Source organism: Archocentrus centrarchus, chromosome 4 (genome assembly GCF_007364275.1).
Source record: "Archocentrus centrarchus isolate MPI-CPG fArcCen1 chromosome 4, fArcCen1, whole genome shotgun sequence".
NCBI lineage: Eukaryota > Metazoa > Chordata > Actinopteri > Cichliformes > Cichlidae > Archocentrus > Archocentrus centrarchus.
The window spans coordinates 4,233,009-4,249,899 of NC_044349.1; the positions used below are offsets into that span (position 1 = coordinate 4,233,009).

General features: G+C 40.5%; 1 protein-coding gene across 2 annotated transcripts in view; it reads left to right on the forward strand.

Moving 5' to 3' along the window:
- Positions 1 to 16,891, forward strand: part of LOC115779645 (tensin-3-like) — a 69,442-nt gene that overhangs the window by 26,721 nt on the left and 25,830 nt on the right. For both annotated transcript variants that reach the window (XR_004019909.1, XM_030728408.1), the window contains exons 12-13: positions 3,397 to 3,501; positions 9,790 to 10,728. Coding sequence is in view for 1 of the 2 variants with exons in the window: in XM_030728408.1 (XP_030584268.1) it covers positions 3,397 to 3,501; positions 9,790 to 10,728 (1,044 nt within the window). In the remaining variant the exon portion in view is untranslated. The remainder of the gene's footprint in view (positions 1 to 3,396; positions 3,502 to 9,789; positions 10,729 to 16,891) is intronic.

Genomic DNA, 16,891 nt, shown 5'->3' on the forward strand with positions numbered 1-16,891 from the left:
GAACTGCAGCTTTATTGACAAGAAACACAAGCGTGCTGCTCTGAAACACCCGCGGTGACGGTAGGCCCTTAGCGGATACAGACATCTCAGTCACGGTGTTCCATTACTAGTTAGTCTCCGTACCTGACCGCATGCGTAATTCATATCTCAAATTAATAATATCGATGAGAGATCCGCAAAACATGACCGATAACATTGTAACTAAACACATAAACGCCGAAATGAGAACTCCCATGATCCTTTGCGCCTTCATTTGAAAGAACAACAAAAGAACTCCGTTTCAGCTGATCACACTCTCATCACTCCACGCTTTAACATGGAAAAATAATGTACTGCTCACCGCATAAAGCTTATGATAAGCGTGAGATTCTGTTTTTCTGTCTTAACTCTGTGAGGAGAATGTTGATATAGGATTGCCTAGTTTGAGCATAGTCTGATATTTTTTAATACTGTCGGAATTTCTTTGGTTTTCACAGTAAAAGTAGTTACTCATTTCACTCAAGAACATCACAAAAGTCTGTGGGACAGATTGCTAGAAGAAGCAAAACTCAGAGATTTTTGAGCTAACTTTGCATTACCTACTCACATGTTTGTGATCCCATACAGGAAGTGCAGTTTTATTAACACAGACGCCCTGTACTGACACAGGTCAGGGTCGTACTCCAAGTTGTCGCCGGGTTATGGCTTTCTAAAAAGTTACACATTGCTAAGCGGATGTTGGGATATGTTGTGGATGTCAGTATATTTTTTTTTAAATTTATTTTAACAGTGCATCGGTTTTTTAGTAAGACCACTGTTTTAATTATTTGTGTGTGTGTCTAAATAAATGCCTTGGGTTTCAGGGATGAATCTACTAATCTGATTAATGTGTAATCAGGACTGGGTCATCCTCCGTTCTGTATGTAAATGAACAGCCCTACTGTTGAGGAGGATATACGGCTATTATTTAGCCATAGTATTTTAATTTAGGCACTGTGTTGTGTGCTTTATGCACCACAGGTGGGCTCGGATATTAGATTATTTACCTTTGTATTTTTATTTAGCCACTGTCTTGTGAGTTTGAACCTCTTTGATGTCCGTCTGGGAAAAAGCCCCCTTGTAAGGAGAGACAATGAGATCAGCTGATTTGAACGGATACCGTATACGTCATTATCACACGTCAGCGCAAACACGCACGGACACACGCACGCGCACACGCACCTCACATGCACGCGCAAGGCTTTTTTATCACCTAGGTGTGAAAAATCACACCTAGGTGTGAAAGGGCCACCACCTTATTACTACTAATGAAACCTTTAAAGAGTTACATTTGGAAGAGTGTTAGAGCTTGACTGGCCTGCAACCTGACCTCAACCTGACAGAACACCTTTGGGATGAATTAGAGTGCAGACTGTAAACCTTCTCAGCCAACATCACTGTCTGACATTATGTCTGTGTAAATTCTCAGTCATCCATGGTAGACTGTGGAGCTTGAAAAAAGTGACTGGACTTCTTTAAGTTTCTTGAAGATGTTTCCCCTCTTTTTCCAAGTTCTGAACTGAAGAAGCCTTTCAGATGAGAGGTCAGCATGAAAATAACCCCAAATACGCTGCCAGTGCAGTAAAAGTATACTTGGATAGAAAAACGCACTGTGGAACACTATCAGTCATGAACTGGGCTCCCCAGAGCGCAGACCTCAACATTATCAGAACAGAACAGAATAAAAGGGAGTCAGAGCCAAAGAAGAACTTTGACTGTCCATCAAGAATCCCCGAGAACTATTGCTGAAGACTACTTAAAGTTACAGTGCATAAAATCTCACTGCTAATGTCAGTAAATTGGAGATTGTCCTGTTTTCTTACCCCTCCCAATTCAAATGCATAATCCCAGCTATGGTGGACTGCTATAGGACAAACACGTTTTAGTCAGCCAAGAGCGATCATAAAGATTAATTTAGACTGTACCTCATAATGGTCATGGCCAGCCGGTGTTTATACTACTGTTTTGTAAAAAAAAAAAAAAAATCATTTTTGTACACACTATCAGGAAATTAAAAAAAACTGATACGGTAAATTAAATATTTTATGTTTTTACCCCTGAGTCATCTCAAAAACTCTGGCCATCCTTCATCTGTTGTGAGTATACCCAGACAGCAAAGTGACTCTGGACCAGAGTTTTTCCCTGTTAAGTAGGCTGTCAGTCCACTGTTTACCTTCACTATCAATGCTGGGTGAGAAGCGCCCACTTTTATTTACTCTGGAAGAGGCTGTGAAAGGAATCCAATAAGGGTCAATGAGACAGTGAAGCTCATGTCTGACCAGTGACAGCAATACTGAGGCAAGATGTTGAAGATATCCTTTGTTGGACTCTGAGGCTTAGTGAATAAACTGTCATATGATGTGAGAATGTAATCAAACTGTTTATCAGATGGAGTCTGTGATTTTTTAGCCAAACTGTTGTTGCAGTTGTTTAGCCGATCCATCAGCTGTCCAGATGTCTAATCTGTTAAAAAAAAAAAAGGGCGACAATACTGGGAATAAATAAGCATGTTTTTGTATTTTTATATATATATATATATATATATATATATATATATATATATATATATATATATATATATATATATATATATATATATATATATATATATATATATACCACAAATGTAAAGAACGATTAGTCGGGATTTTTGTTTTATATATTGTATTTCCATGCATGTTTGTCAGTGTTTCAATAAATCACTGCACCTATTTTCCATTTTCCTAGAAAAATGTATGAATGTGGAAATTAAAAAATGTTACTCATTTGAAAATTATTTGAACAGAAGTTATACACACTGATAAAATAGCTGTCATGCCGAAATAGATTTTTTTTCTACTTTTTTGAAAAAACATTGAAAAATTCAAACGTGTAGGTTCTGACAGATGAACACACGCATTATTCCCATTAATTGGGCTACAAGGCTGCGCCAAGTGTGTCTTTAATTCAAACAGACAAGACAAGAAGTGAGTGAAACTGAAGTACAGTGTAACACACTCTCATACACTCCTCATGAATGAAATATTCAGTCAGCCAGGTGGGGGCAGTGTTGGACACCAGACCAGCCAAACTGGCCCCCAGCACCTATAATCACACTTCGCTCCTCTCAACAGGAAGCAATACAAGGAATTATCACACACACACATCTGACAGGAATTCAGATTGTAGATACTGTACACACAGGAAATACACACAGGCGGACTCACAAACACACACATCCAGACACACAGATCATAATGAGCTGATAGAAATCAAAGTCAAACCCAAAATAAAGCTCACATTATTATTTGAATCAGATTGACTCAGATCTGCAGCTGGGGAATGTGTGTCTTGCTGTTGTTTCACTGACTCCTGACCAGCGCTATTTGTCATGTGCAGGCAGAGAGCTGTGGCACAACGGACGCTCAGTGACGGTGGACTATGACACCTTGGACCCTTTGGTTAGACGAGACTCATATCACGACGCATCTTGCCTGGAAAGAGGTGAGGCGCAGTTCAATATTTCTTAATCAGGAATTCCCCACAAACCTCTTTCTCTTTCTTTTCCTGTTTTTTGGAATTTCTGTACTTCCCCTGAATGTATTATTAGGCAGGGAAGAACAGGTCATCTTATCTGAAGGCACTTTATGGGAGATAAATGAAGTTCTGCACTTTTCTAACATAACACACACACACACACACACACACACACACACACACACACACACACACACACACACACACACACACACACACACACACACACACACACACACACACACACATTCAAGTAGCCTGATAGTACAAATGTTTTAGCAGCAAAATATACTTTAAGTAAAAGTATTTAGGGGGAACAGAGGATCAGCTGATGTGGAATTGTACGTTTAAATCATTGTTTTATTGACTGGTGATTATTTCTGTAATATTAACAATAACAAACCCTGATTTTTAGATGCCTTTTTTAGGGCAATTTCATGTGTTGTTCCAACTCTTTTTTTAAGCATTTTCCACATTATTTTACACCTACCACTGAGCATAGAAAAGTAAACAGAAACATTGGCTTAGGTAAAACATAAGTTTCAAGAACTTTAAGTTTGTACTATTGTTTCTTATTTTTTTCACCTATTTTAAAAAATAGGCTTTTTTTCTCCTTCATTTTCCTCATCTTTTTCTGAGGGGGACAGTTGAGAGCACAGCATTGTGGGGATTTGACCTTTATCTTACTTTTTCAGATGTAACTTAGTGACTTGATGTGAAAATATTAATAGATCCATGATTACTTTTTTTTCACTAGTCAACCTTGAAGTTGTGAGTTTCAAACAACCAAAAATAGTTTTATCATTGATGCTCTTACTGAACCAACATCTGCAGGCTTTTGCTTTAATTAATTTCAGTGCCTGCTGTGCAGCTCAACCACTTGCAAGAAAATACTAACTAGTTTTCATGATGTAAGAAAATGAATGTACATAATGTTTCCTTGGTAGATAAGAACGTTTTTCCCTGAAAGATCTGAAACAAAAGAGCACTGATCAGAACATGATGTAGTTTCAAAGTTTTTGAACCGAGGTCTGTGGAGCTCAAACTACAGCTAAAGTTTGAGTGAATTATGTACGTTCTTCAGCAGGACACAAACACTGCTCCAGTGGCTACAAGTCAGTACATGTGGTGACTTTTGCAGAGACAATGCAACTGCACTGTCAAAAATGCAGACAAATTGGACCATATTAAAATATATCATTTGAAAGCAGAGTCAGAGGCAGCTTGTATAGCACACTGGTCTCCCATCAGTTTCCCATCTCAGACCGCATGTTTCTCCACAATGCATATGCTCAAATAACCAGAATAAGCTGCAGGAATTTCAGCTTGACAAGCTCAAGCTGCTGACACGGACACGCTCATCAAAACGCTCACCCCATACAGATTCCAGTGGCTCCGTAATCAAGCAGAGTCAAGCCTGCTTCCACTGACAATAGCCAACTGCAGCCACAAGATGGCAGTAATTTAAAGTATGGATGCAAATAAGTGAGAAGCTTTATGACAATAATACTGTTTGAGATGAAAGGAAAGACATTACTTTCAAGTTGGTGTGTTTCAACTGATGCCTATTTTTAGGTTTCACGGGACAAGCACTGCCTCCCTTGCTTACCCTGATGTAACGCCACTGATGTGTCTTTGTGTTGTTACTTTTTTTTTAAACAAAACTTTTCAAATTTATGGAAATAACCCATAAAATTAAAAAACATGCCTACTTTAAAATTAGCTGCTCTCCCCTTCAAGATTATCTTCACTTACATCTCCAGACAGCTTCCAGCACAGCCACTACTCTTTGATCACTTCCTGGTAATCCTTTTATGGCTACTTGTGCCTTTGCCATGTGAGCTGGATCTTCTCCAGAACAGAGACAAGGTTTATTTTGTGGAATTAGAGGAAGTCAGTGTGCTGTGTGCCAGCACATGATGGCACTCACCTAGTCATTTTAATTTTACCGTTGACAGTCTAGGGACATGAGTTGAATCGGTTTCCAGGGGTTTTTGGTGACAAATCAGGGTTCAGTGCCGTGCTAATTACAGCCACAGAGCAAATATTGGCAGGGACACCTCCCTTCCGTCCCTTGCTAATCATGCCTCGTAATTGGTAGGGACATAACGGGCGTTATTTGATATTGGTAGGGACTACCTAATTCTATGTCCCTGATTCCAGTCAGGCTGGCCCATCCATAGCCCAGAGCACACAGAAAACATGTTCGGCTTCAGACTAAATCAGAATTATTCAGGCAGACAGCAAATACTGGTTATACTGGCAGGGCTAAGATGTTTGAACTTCAGCTGCTTGAACAGATTGGTCGTTTTGCAGACACCACATGCAGGAAATCTGTGTTAATGACCTTACAGTTGTGTCCTGGTGTTTTACATGCGGTGTGGCTGACAGATACATATAAAATGCTGGGACTTTTCCCCCCTCCTGTGTAAGTTTTTTTTTTTTTTTTTCCAGGTGTGAACATATTTGTCCCTCTAGTTTTTCCACTTCTTTGTTCATTCCCTCACGTCCATTCTGATACTTCCAGCAATCTCCATCCAAGAATTTGCTGACATTTGTGAGTCCTTATATTGAGACGATGATTGTTATTCTCTCATTGATAACTTAAAAAAAACTGTGCTGTAAAAGTAGCCAGAAATGCACGGGAGGAACTGATGGTGCTGAACAGGCCAATCACCATCGTTGCGGGCTGCATCGCCCCAACACATTACATTTCTGGTGCAGGTCAGGTTATGGCGTGGATTTCCCGCTCGATAATTACCAGTAATTAACACATAATCCACCTCTACAAACATAAGTGCTGACAGCGTTGCTGGCCTCTTACGTAGGCAGCACGACTCAGGGCTCAGAGTGTACTTGCAGAGCGTAATTTGACAAAATCATTTTAATAATCATTTTTTGTCAATTACACTGTTTTGGTGATCATTTGAAGCTGAGATCAAAATTGCATTCATTGCACAGCCCTGCTTTATAAGGTGATAATATGTCAAATATGTGTGTGTGTGTGTGTGTTTTGTAGCTTTTTTGGGTGAATTTTCTATTATTGTACCTCCGGCTGCTGTTCAGTAGTTAATACTGCTGTGTCTGTGCAGATCCCTGAGATTGTGTGTTTGGCCATCACTGTGGCCAGTCTCGTGGGTAATTGTCATCACTGTGACAGCTTACAACTGTTGCGGTCACAAAGGCCTCTTTGACATTCCTGGGAATGGGTGTAACGCCAATCACTGAGCGAGCAGCCAGACCAGAGCCGTGTGTTTGGAGGCGACTGTTTTTTTTTTTTTTTTCAGTAACTCAAAAACACACATCCAGACAGCTGAAACAATCACTTGTAACTGGTGGGTTGAGGTTTTGGTTCCAGCTGTTTTATGCCATTACTAAATCTGCCCATGGCCAGCCAAGTAATTTAGATAGTGTTCACAAGTGGCACGTAAACACACATATAGCCACAGGCTCACATGGACGCAAACACATGACCATTACACATGTGTGCACATAAGCATAATGAGGGTACCAGCCAGGCACGTGCAAGAATATTGTTTTCAGCCACAGGTGGTTCTACTTTACCCTCCCACACACCCCTCCCCACGCCATCTCCTCCTTACCTTCTTTTACTGTCTCCCTTCATCTCGTCCCCTTTATAGAATCTCTTATCTCTCTCTTTCCAGCTCTATGTTCAAGTTCAAGTTGCAGGTTGCAGTTTGTCCAACGTGTCCCCATCCCCCCTTCTGCACACAGTTTTTCTGGAGCCCGCCTCCATGTTTACATTCCCCTCTCCATATTTGGCCAGCTCAAGGTTCTTATGCTTTATTTGTTTGTTTTTTTCCCCCTTGAAAGTGCATTATGTGTGCTGCACACACTCTTCCACCTGTATGTGTGTGTGTGTGTGTGTGTGTGTGTGTGTGTGTGTGTATTTGTGCATGTGTGATTGCGAGTCTAGTGAATGATCCACCCTCCAGTTTCCTTTCCCTCCTGCTTCCCCTTTGGACATAAAAATGCATGAGTGCACTCTGTCCCTGCCTACCTGTGTCAGCCTCGACAGGATGCAGGGGGGAGGGCACAAAAGAAAAAGGAGGCAAAACAGGGCGAATTTCATGTTGACGGTGAAGGCGGGGATTCATAGTGCAGGGATTGAAAAGTGCAGGAGTGACATGAGAGAGGGGAAAGAGAGAGTAGGAGGGCAAAGGGGGGGACACTGGAGAGCTGTTAGCACCTTAAGAGAAAGAATGTTCTTTGGTTGTCTTCCCGTGGCAGCCTGAGAGACAGTGAGGACGACAAACACTGGAAGAAGAAGAGAAGGTAGTTTTTTTTTTTTTTTGCTTTCACTCTCATCCTTTTCATTCTACCCTCGTCCTTGCATCTCTTTCTATTCTATTTGTCATCTGTTCCTCTTTTCCTCTTTCTGAGAATCCGGAGGTTAGGCTTCGGCAAAACGCTTCCATCCTGTTTCTATTCTGCAGCAGTGCCAGTGAAAGTTCACTCTTAGCACTCAAATAAGTAAGCTCTGCTTTATTTATTTATTTATTCATTTTTTAATTGAAGTGATGAAGTTCTGTAAATTGTGGAGTTATGCAGCATGTTTGTGAATTTGCCTGCATCTCTGTGTGAGAGAACTATTCGACCAGCTGTGAGGTTTTACCATGCATGTCTGGTATTTGAGTTTTATTGCCTCTCTGGACTTAAGAGGCTATCCTCACACAGCTCTGGTATGCACTCTATGTATTGTTGTAGTCGCTGTACACGGCAGCCCTGTGTCAGTGTAGAAACCTGTATTGGAACTGGCTCAGTCATACATTACTGTCAAGTTTTCTGTGTTTCAGGGATGCAACTTGCAGCTATTTTCATTTGTTCTGTAACAATGTCCAAAACTTGCTTACCAAATTTATTAAACCACCTCCTAACATGAGGTTCATCCCACAGCTGTCCTAAATCAACAGTATTGAAAATGAACAAAATCATATTTTTAAGTTTCTGTAATGGTTAATCCACCAGTATGCATCAGTATGCACTTAAATCAAATGATATTTTTAATGCAAAAATATGATTATTGTTGTTACCCACTGTTCTTATTGAATTTAATGTTTTACAAAAAAAGCAGAAAAAATAATGAAGCACAAGTACAAAAACGTGACTTCAGTTCAGTGAATTCAATCTTTTTAAACACATTTCTGACAAATATTTATTATAAAATATTTGTTTTCTTGTTTTTATGACAGGTGGACTAATACATTTGTTAAGCAGGTATATGACAAAAAAGAGCAATTTGTTCAATTTCTGAAGCAATATGAAGGTAATTTAGGAAATCTTTCCAAACCATGCAGCTCATAATTAACATTTCAGCCTTAGTTTGTTTACATTTTGTTGTAAGACTCACAGATATGTTCTCTTGTTGCTAGACTCAGTTAAAGGATAGAAAACTGTGTGTGCGTGACCATGCTATCGGCTCTATCTAACTCCGGGTAGACATCAATGAAAGACACGTCCTTTGTGTGGCACACGCTTATGCATCTGCCAGCCCACACAAAGGAGCTCTGTGATATCCCCATGGAGTGTGTCTGATATAATGAATCATGTACAGTGTGGTGCAGGTACGGAATCACAGGCAGCAGGAATATGTTCAATTATGAGGTGGACTTTTCAGCTTTAAATCCAACTTTCAGAGTGCAACTTTGAGCATTTACACTGAGACATCTCATCGGATTGTGCAGCTGAGATAATCCAGATGAGAGATTGTTGGACCTGGCCTTTGCTTCTCACGCCCCAAAGAAGCGACAAATAAATAAAAATGCAAACAAAACAAACAAAAAATATTAAAGTTGATATGCAATTTTTAAAGGTAAATGTGCCATATAATTGAAGGTTACAGCTCTACGAAGTATTTGCTGCTTTTCTCTGTAAAATGAAAAAATATTTTGGACCAGTAAATATACAGTTATTACTCTACTGAAACAATGCTGTAGATCGGAATATCAACAAAAGGTTAAGTACATCTGATGAGGTGAGCTGCTGAATAATTTGCAGGATTTTCTGCCAAAGCGTTTAATCAGTTCTTTAGTTAGTAAATGGACAGAATGTGAAATGATGCAAAGTACTGTCTTGAAATGGCGATTAAATATTAGAAGCCCGAGTTCCAGCTTTGCCAAAAATGTGAATACCACATTATCTCTCAGTAAATTCCATTCCATTTTATTTTTGCTTTAAAAATGATGGGATACAGTTGTTTACATTCCAGCATAATTCTGTTTTATCTGCCCACAGCTCCACCTCATGTCTCCGACTCTGACGTTTTGTGTGGCAGAGTGAGGAAGAAGAGAAGTGAGGAAGGCGCTTCAGTCTCTTTAACTACCAGCAGTCCTAGTTGCAGTGACCGAGCTCCATCTGCCAGCAGTGATTCGGGCTTGTCTGTTGCCTCACAGGGGCTGACTGGAGACAGACTGAAGAGAGGAGCCACGCAGGACAAGCGTTCCCAAGCAGGGAAGCTGGTCTCTGGGGTGGACTGCGAGCTTTCTCAGTATCTTCAGGAGGTCATGACTGAGCTCGCTTCGTCCGGTGGAAGGAAGGAGGAGATAACTGGAGATGAATCTGGATTGGGACACACAATCAATGGCGAGTCTTCGTCCAGCGAGAGGGAGACTGACATATTGGATGACGAGGATGAAGTAGACAATGTGGCAGTTCCTGCTTTAGACATACCAAACTCAAGTGGCATTTGCTCCCTCTCATCTGAAAATCTGCCTAAAACTCAGAATCTAACCCAAGTCAAGTGCCTGACTCAGTCCTGGGTACAGCAACAACAAAAGGCTGGTGCAGGTGATAACTTCATTACAGCTGATGGGGATGGGAATTTGAACAGGATGAAGAAAGCGAGGCCACCTCCTCTGGTTGCGTCTGTGGCTGCTCCAGACACCCCACCTCGAGGACTCAGCAGCAAGGAAGCAGTACAGAGAGGGCTGGTGAATGAGGATGATGCACTTATGGTAGATAAGTCTGCCAGTACCACACAGACTTCATCTTGTCAAGAAGACGAACTAGCGTCGTTATCCACAGACATCGATGAGTCCATAGAGCAGCTGAATCAGCTGATTCTGGATTTGGATCCCACCTTCGTCCCTGTTCCTACCCGCTGCTCCCCTTTATCCCGCACTGCCTCCCTACACACCAATGGCCTCAGCCACAAGGGAAGCACCCATCAGTCAGGTAAGAGCAATTAAAATGCATGACAAATCAAGTATTACTTTCATCAAAAGACGAGAAGCTTCAAATTTTGGTGCTATCCTGACTTTTATCTCCAGCGCCACTGTGACTTTTTAGAGGTTGACATTTGTGTGCTGGAGTGAAAGACCACAACAACTATTTGCAACTACGCTAGATTGCCAAAAGTATTTGATCATGTGCCTTCACACATATATGAACTCGAGTAACATCCATTCTTAATCCATAGGTTTTAATATGATGTGGGCCCACCCTTTGCAGTTATACAAGCTTCAGCTCTTCTGGGAAGGTTTTCCACAAGGCTTAGAACAGGAAGAGGCCATCCCAAAACTGTTCCCACAAAACTGAGAACATGAAATTGTCCAAAATGTTGTGGTGTGCCGAAGCATTAAGAGCTCCTTTCACAGGAACTAAGGGGCTGAGACCAACTTCTGAAAACAACCCCACACCAAAATCCCCCCTCCACCAAACTTTACACAATGCAGTCAGACAGGTACTGTTCTCATGGCAACTGCCAAACCCAGACTTGTCCATCAGATTGCCAGACGGAGAAGCATGATTTGTTAGTCCAGAGAACAGGTTAATCTGCTGCTCTATAATCCTGTGGTGGCATGCTTTACACCACTGCATCCAAAATTTTGAATTTAACTTGGTGATGTAAGGCTTGAATGCAGCTCCTCGGCCCATTCCATGGAGCTCTCTATGCACTGTTCTCGAGACTGTTCCCTGAGAGCCGCCCATTCTTTCACAAATGTTTGTAGAAGCAGTCTGCATGCCTAGGTGCCTGGTTTTATACACCCGTGGGCATGGAAGTGAATGGAATACTTGAATTCAATGATTTGGATGGGTGAGTGAATATTTTTGGCAATATAGTGTATGTTCCCCTTAGGGTGAAATTTTATTTATTTAGTGGACAAATTCTGCACACTCTGGTGTGTAAAATGGGTGGAATTTCCACTACTGGAAAAGTGAAAAATAAGCATACAGCATAAATATACTATCTGCTGCTGTTCAGGGAACAAAATGGCATTCACACCAGCAACATGATTTGGAACTTAAGAACTTAACCCTGTGAGGTCTGAGTCATCATCAGCAGTGACTCTAACCTCTAACCCAATCAGAATGTCATAAAAAAAAAAAAATCATTCATTCTGACACCCATATATTTTTATGAAAAAAAAAGTCCTTTTGCTTTTCTCAGAAACATAAGGTTAGGGTTTGGAGGGTTTTAACCTTAGAGGGTTAAAAGCCAAATCATCTCGCAAGCATGTGTTTGTGTGAACCGTGTGAAATGATAACACAATACCACACTGGGAAAAAACACCTCTGTGCCAATATGCTTGTGGGCAGATGAAGCTTGTATTTGATATATTGTCAAGTTCAGTTCAGTCTGCACACATGGGAGCATTTATAACCCTGACTGCAGGGCTGATGCACTCTTCGACTGTGGAAATATCCACCTAAAAGAGAGCTACAACTGCATTTGTTACAGAAGGTGCATTTGTAAATGTGTGCTGTGCTTGCTGAGAATGTGGAAGCATTTGATTCAACAGGTAGAGGATAGTCTTGCTGTGTAAGCAGTGTAAAATCAGGACCTCACTGCCTGCTATGCAATGATGCATTTACCCTCTTATCTGTTTTATTTGGAATGTAAATATACAGAGCCAGAAAGAAGGTTACATAAAGTATGTGTAGTAACAGACATGCCTGACCTCTTGCCACAGCAAAAGGAATCAGGGGTGTCAGACACTGTTAAAGATAGTTAAAGATACATTATTATACGTCATCAGACAGAGCTCAGTGTTGTTGCAGATTTAGGACTTAGGGTTTACTGATTTACTTTTGGTTAAACAGTCACAGACTTTGATGTCCCCAGAGGTTAAGTCAGCAGACTAGTCGATGGGTGCGCAGGTTTGTGATTAGTTAATATCTCTTTACTCAAGCAACAACACTACACAAAGACAACAAAACTCAACTCTACAATCTTTCTGTAATGGTTCCTGGCTCCTGGCTTTAAGGTGTTGTCACAGTACCCTGCTACCATGATACCATGATGATACCAATATATTTCTACCAAATTTCAGTAAAACAACCAAATAGTACAAGGTCAAATATTTTACCCCAACAAAAATAGAAATGATCTATATCCATATCCCTCGCTATATCATGGTTCACTTATTGCAGCTTCACTGTATTTCTTTAAAATATATATCTAATTCTGTATTGCAGAATACAGAGTTGAGTTGAGTAGCAGACCAGTTGCAGTCACTGGTGATCCCAACTGACTGCAACCTGCTAGCAATTTCTCCACATTTATAGTTAGATGGCAGTTAATTGCAAACCTTTGCCAATCTGTCTGAGAGTGATTGCAGTCAGTCCGAGTTGGACCGCAACTGTTTTGGAGGCAATTTGGCTCCCAAAAAGACAACCCAAGCAATCGCTTTGCAATTGAAAGTGGTCGGCCAGAGACTGAACATGCAACACCCTCAATATCTAGGTTGCAATCAGCCACTGAATGTGAAAAAATTGAGAGCAATCACCTGGCAACTAATGATTCTTCATAGTTGCAAAGAGGTTGCCATCCTATTTTTTCTCTACTGTGACTGAGTAATTAGTGTTACTGTATATCCAATCAACCTCTATGTAGAAGTTTCCCCTCTCTCTACCACCCGCCCTAAGAATGAATGCTCACCCAAAGCCAAGAAGTTGATTTCTGCTCAATATGGAGTTTGCAGTATCTGGTTAATGGACACTGAAGCTATTAGACTTTAAGTGAATGGATAAGATGAACATGTTTATAGTGATTTAGTGCTTGTATGTGCATCTGTCTAGTGGAGGGATGATATGAGATACTGATAGATGGATAAATAGATATTTTCTATTTTTAGGAGGGATGTAACTATTCGATCTTTGCTTTAGTTGTGATATGTATACGTCCTATGCCTTTGCTTCTACTGTTTAGCTTTTGATTGGATGATGCTTACAGTCTGGCTGTTTACCAGAGGTAGTCTCCAGACCTTTTTTTTTTTTTGGTAATTTTCACAAATTTATAAAACAACAGCTTTGAGATCTTAAACCTGAACATTTTACACTGACAATATTTTTTGGAACCGTGTGTCTGAATGTTGGTTCTTCTTTGCGGTTTCTCTTTCTTTTTTTGGCATTGACTTATTTATGTAGCTGATAAAGTGTGTCACTAGGCTGAAAGTTGATATTTCCCAAATATATTTTGAGCAGTAACTAATGCCTCACTTGCTTAGGCAGAAACTTGTGAGTGATCGGGAATGCGTTTGAAGTTCTGACACAACACTTTGCTCTCCTTCTCCCTCTCATCATCGTCAGAAGAGAATAGCCCTCTAACAAACACGATGGGCATGAAGTGATACTCGACACTGCTCCCTCAGCAGCCCCGCTGGTGTGCGACAGACAGTAACTGGATTAGTTTCAGTTGGTCCACTTCAGCTTTGCTTTCATGTGATTCTGAGATGATGAATGCTCACAGTGTTCCTTGTCACTGTTTATACATGATATCCACAGCTGAGTGTGATCTCATGTACAGTATATCTGTCTCAAGTGTTTAATGCTACAAAGCAATATTGGAAAGCTGCAAACCGTAAACACAGTAAAATAATAATAATTAAAAAAAAAATAGAATTTTGCTCACCAAAACTTTTTGGTCTGCAAAGCAAGCCATATTATGCATTGGTCAGAAAAGTCCATTAGAATGTTCCAAAAGCCATAACCAGCACAAACATGGTTGAAAAGTTCAATTTACGGACTCAAATGAGCAGGCCGAGCTAACAGCTATTGGCTACAGCTGCCTGTCAGTCAAAGCAACCACGCTCCAATGGCATTTTCTTTTCTTTTTTGTACCAGGCTGTAGAGATGCTTTTTAATGCTGTCAAACTGGGCTATGACTCACTGCATAAACAATGGATTTAGCTATCGTGATGTCACCCATTTGTTTCTGAAGTCCTGCCTTAAGATGAGAGTTTCTGCCATCTCCATATTGGTTGGGAAAAAAATGGATGTGACAAAGAGGGGCAGGTCTAACTGTGAAACTGCTTGCTCAGTCGCTCATGACTTGTGGTTAAGAAGACGATGGCCAGCGAGTGTGTGGTTTCATACCACAGATAATTCTTCATTTTGAAATAATGACCAAAATTTATAAAACAGATTTTTTTTCAATATAACCCAAAATGAGTGACCGAGCCCATAAACTCATCAGGTGTTTCTACAGAATTTAAAGGCGTTTTTGAAACCACAGCTATCTCCACTTGGAGGTTGCTTCAGCAATAAATCAAATGGCCTGGCTAGCTGCATCTTAGTATTCAATATTGTTAGCCTTATAGCGCAATTGCCCAAGTCATATTTTGCCCTAATTGAGATATTGGCCAAAATGAATTCACAGTGTTAGCAATGTAGACATAGGTAGGCAAATATCTCTTTTTGGCCAAAATGTTTCTTGGGCAATTATGCTATGAGGCTAATGATATATGAATCAAAAAATGTGGTTAATTGATTTAGACATACAATATTTAGTTTTTTTTTTAAAAGAAAAAAGCTGAAGTTGTTATTAAAGAACTACAGCATGAGAAGAAATGTTGGTATCGTCACTGAAGCTATTCCAGTAGAAGTCTAAAGATGTGATCTAACTCTAACCCTAAAAAAAATGTAGACTAATCAGTTAGTCTAAAACTAAGAAACATTCGGATATCAAGTTACATTTTAGGCCTGTTTAATGGACAAAACTGTCAAAAACAGTCTAAACAAAGGTATTTAAAACCATTAATCACATTCTTGAATAATGAATTGTACTTTAAATGCTGCTTAATGGTGCGGCAACACGCATTATGAACAATACAATTCATGACACCATCTCAGTAAAAGTTAAAATCTAATATGATAATAAAACAATACAAACAAACATCCATCCATTTTATTCCGCTAATCCGGGGCCGGGTCACAGGGCGGCATCCTGAGCAGTGAAGCCCAGACCTCCCTCCCTCTCCCTCTTCCCCAGCCTCCTGCCCCAGGTTACCACTAATTCAGAATTCAGCGCAGAGTTTTGCAGAGCTACGACGTAACCTACAGTGGCCGATGTTGTTGCCGCGTTCGTGCTTGTACAGGTGCGTTGGGAGTGTTAATTACCTTTTGGTCGTGTCCCGGTCTGGTGCAAAGGTGCAAACAAATTTGTCCTTCTAGTTTTTTCGCTTCTTTGTACAAACTTGGAGGAAGTAGCCGGAAATGAAGGAAATGACTGTGTTTCCCGGGAGGAGCGTTTTTCTATAACGATGTCAGGGCTGCAGCCCCATCTGGTGGCAGATGGCTGCGTAACATTTAGGACAATCATTTATGGCACTAGGCATCAATTAAATCCTTAATAATTAGGTTAACCGACTAATACGTCTGGTATCGACTAGTGACAATAGCATCTAGTTGACTAGTGGTGCACAGACCTAGTAAATTGAGTTTTTTTGTTTGTTTTTTTTCTTGGCAGTCAGGGGCAAAATATAATGTCACTGATGGTTACTGGGTGCATCAAATCTTTGACTTCAGTAGATTCTAGTTAAAAAAGCTTTAACTTCACTTTTAGTCAACACATTTCTTCCTGTACCTTTTAAAAACAATTCCATCATTAAGTTGATGTTATCCCTCAAAGAGAGGAATGTTTCTTCAGTCAGCTTTTATTCATTTAACCCTCCTCTTAAATATTGTCTCAGTCCAGAAAATAACCTCAGATGGTCACTGCCAAAGTGCCCAACTCAATGCCACAGAACAGTAGTGCTCAATGCACTTCCACTTCTTTTGTACAGTCTACGGGTTCGACCCATTGTCATTCTAGTACAGTGTGATTAAATAAAATCTGGCTTCTTGCGCTAAACCCAGAATGCAGTAATGGTGCCTCTGCAAAATATTGTTGGCGTGGGTTGGTGATGAGTTTCGCACATGGGGAGGCAAGGACTAATATTGTGACAATGCTGTGGAGTTAGGTCAGGTTTTGCAAGACTAATGCTCTCTGAGACTTTACAGCTGCTCACTGGAAGAACCGAGCAGCGCTGCATTTGCACCATCCAAGTCTGTGTGCACAGACTTGGATGGTGCAAATGCAGCGCTGCACCATCCAAGTCTGTGTGCACAGGTCGCT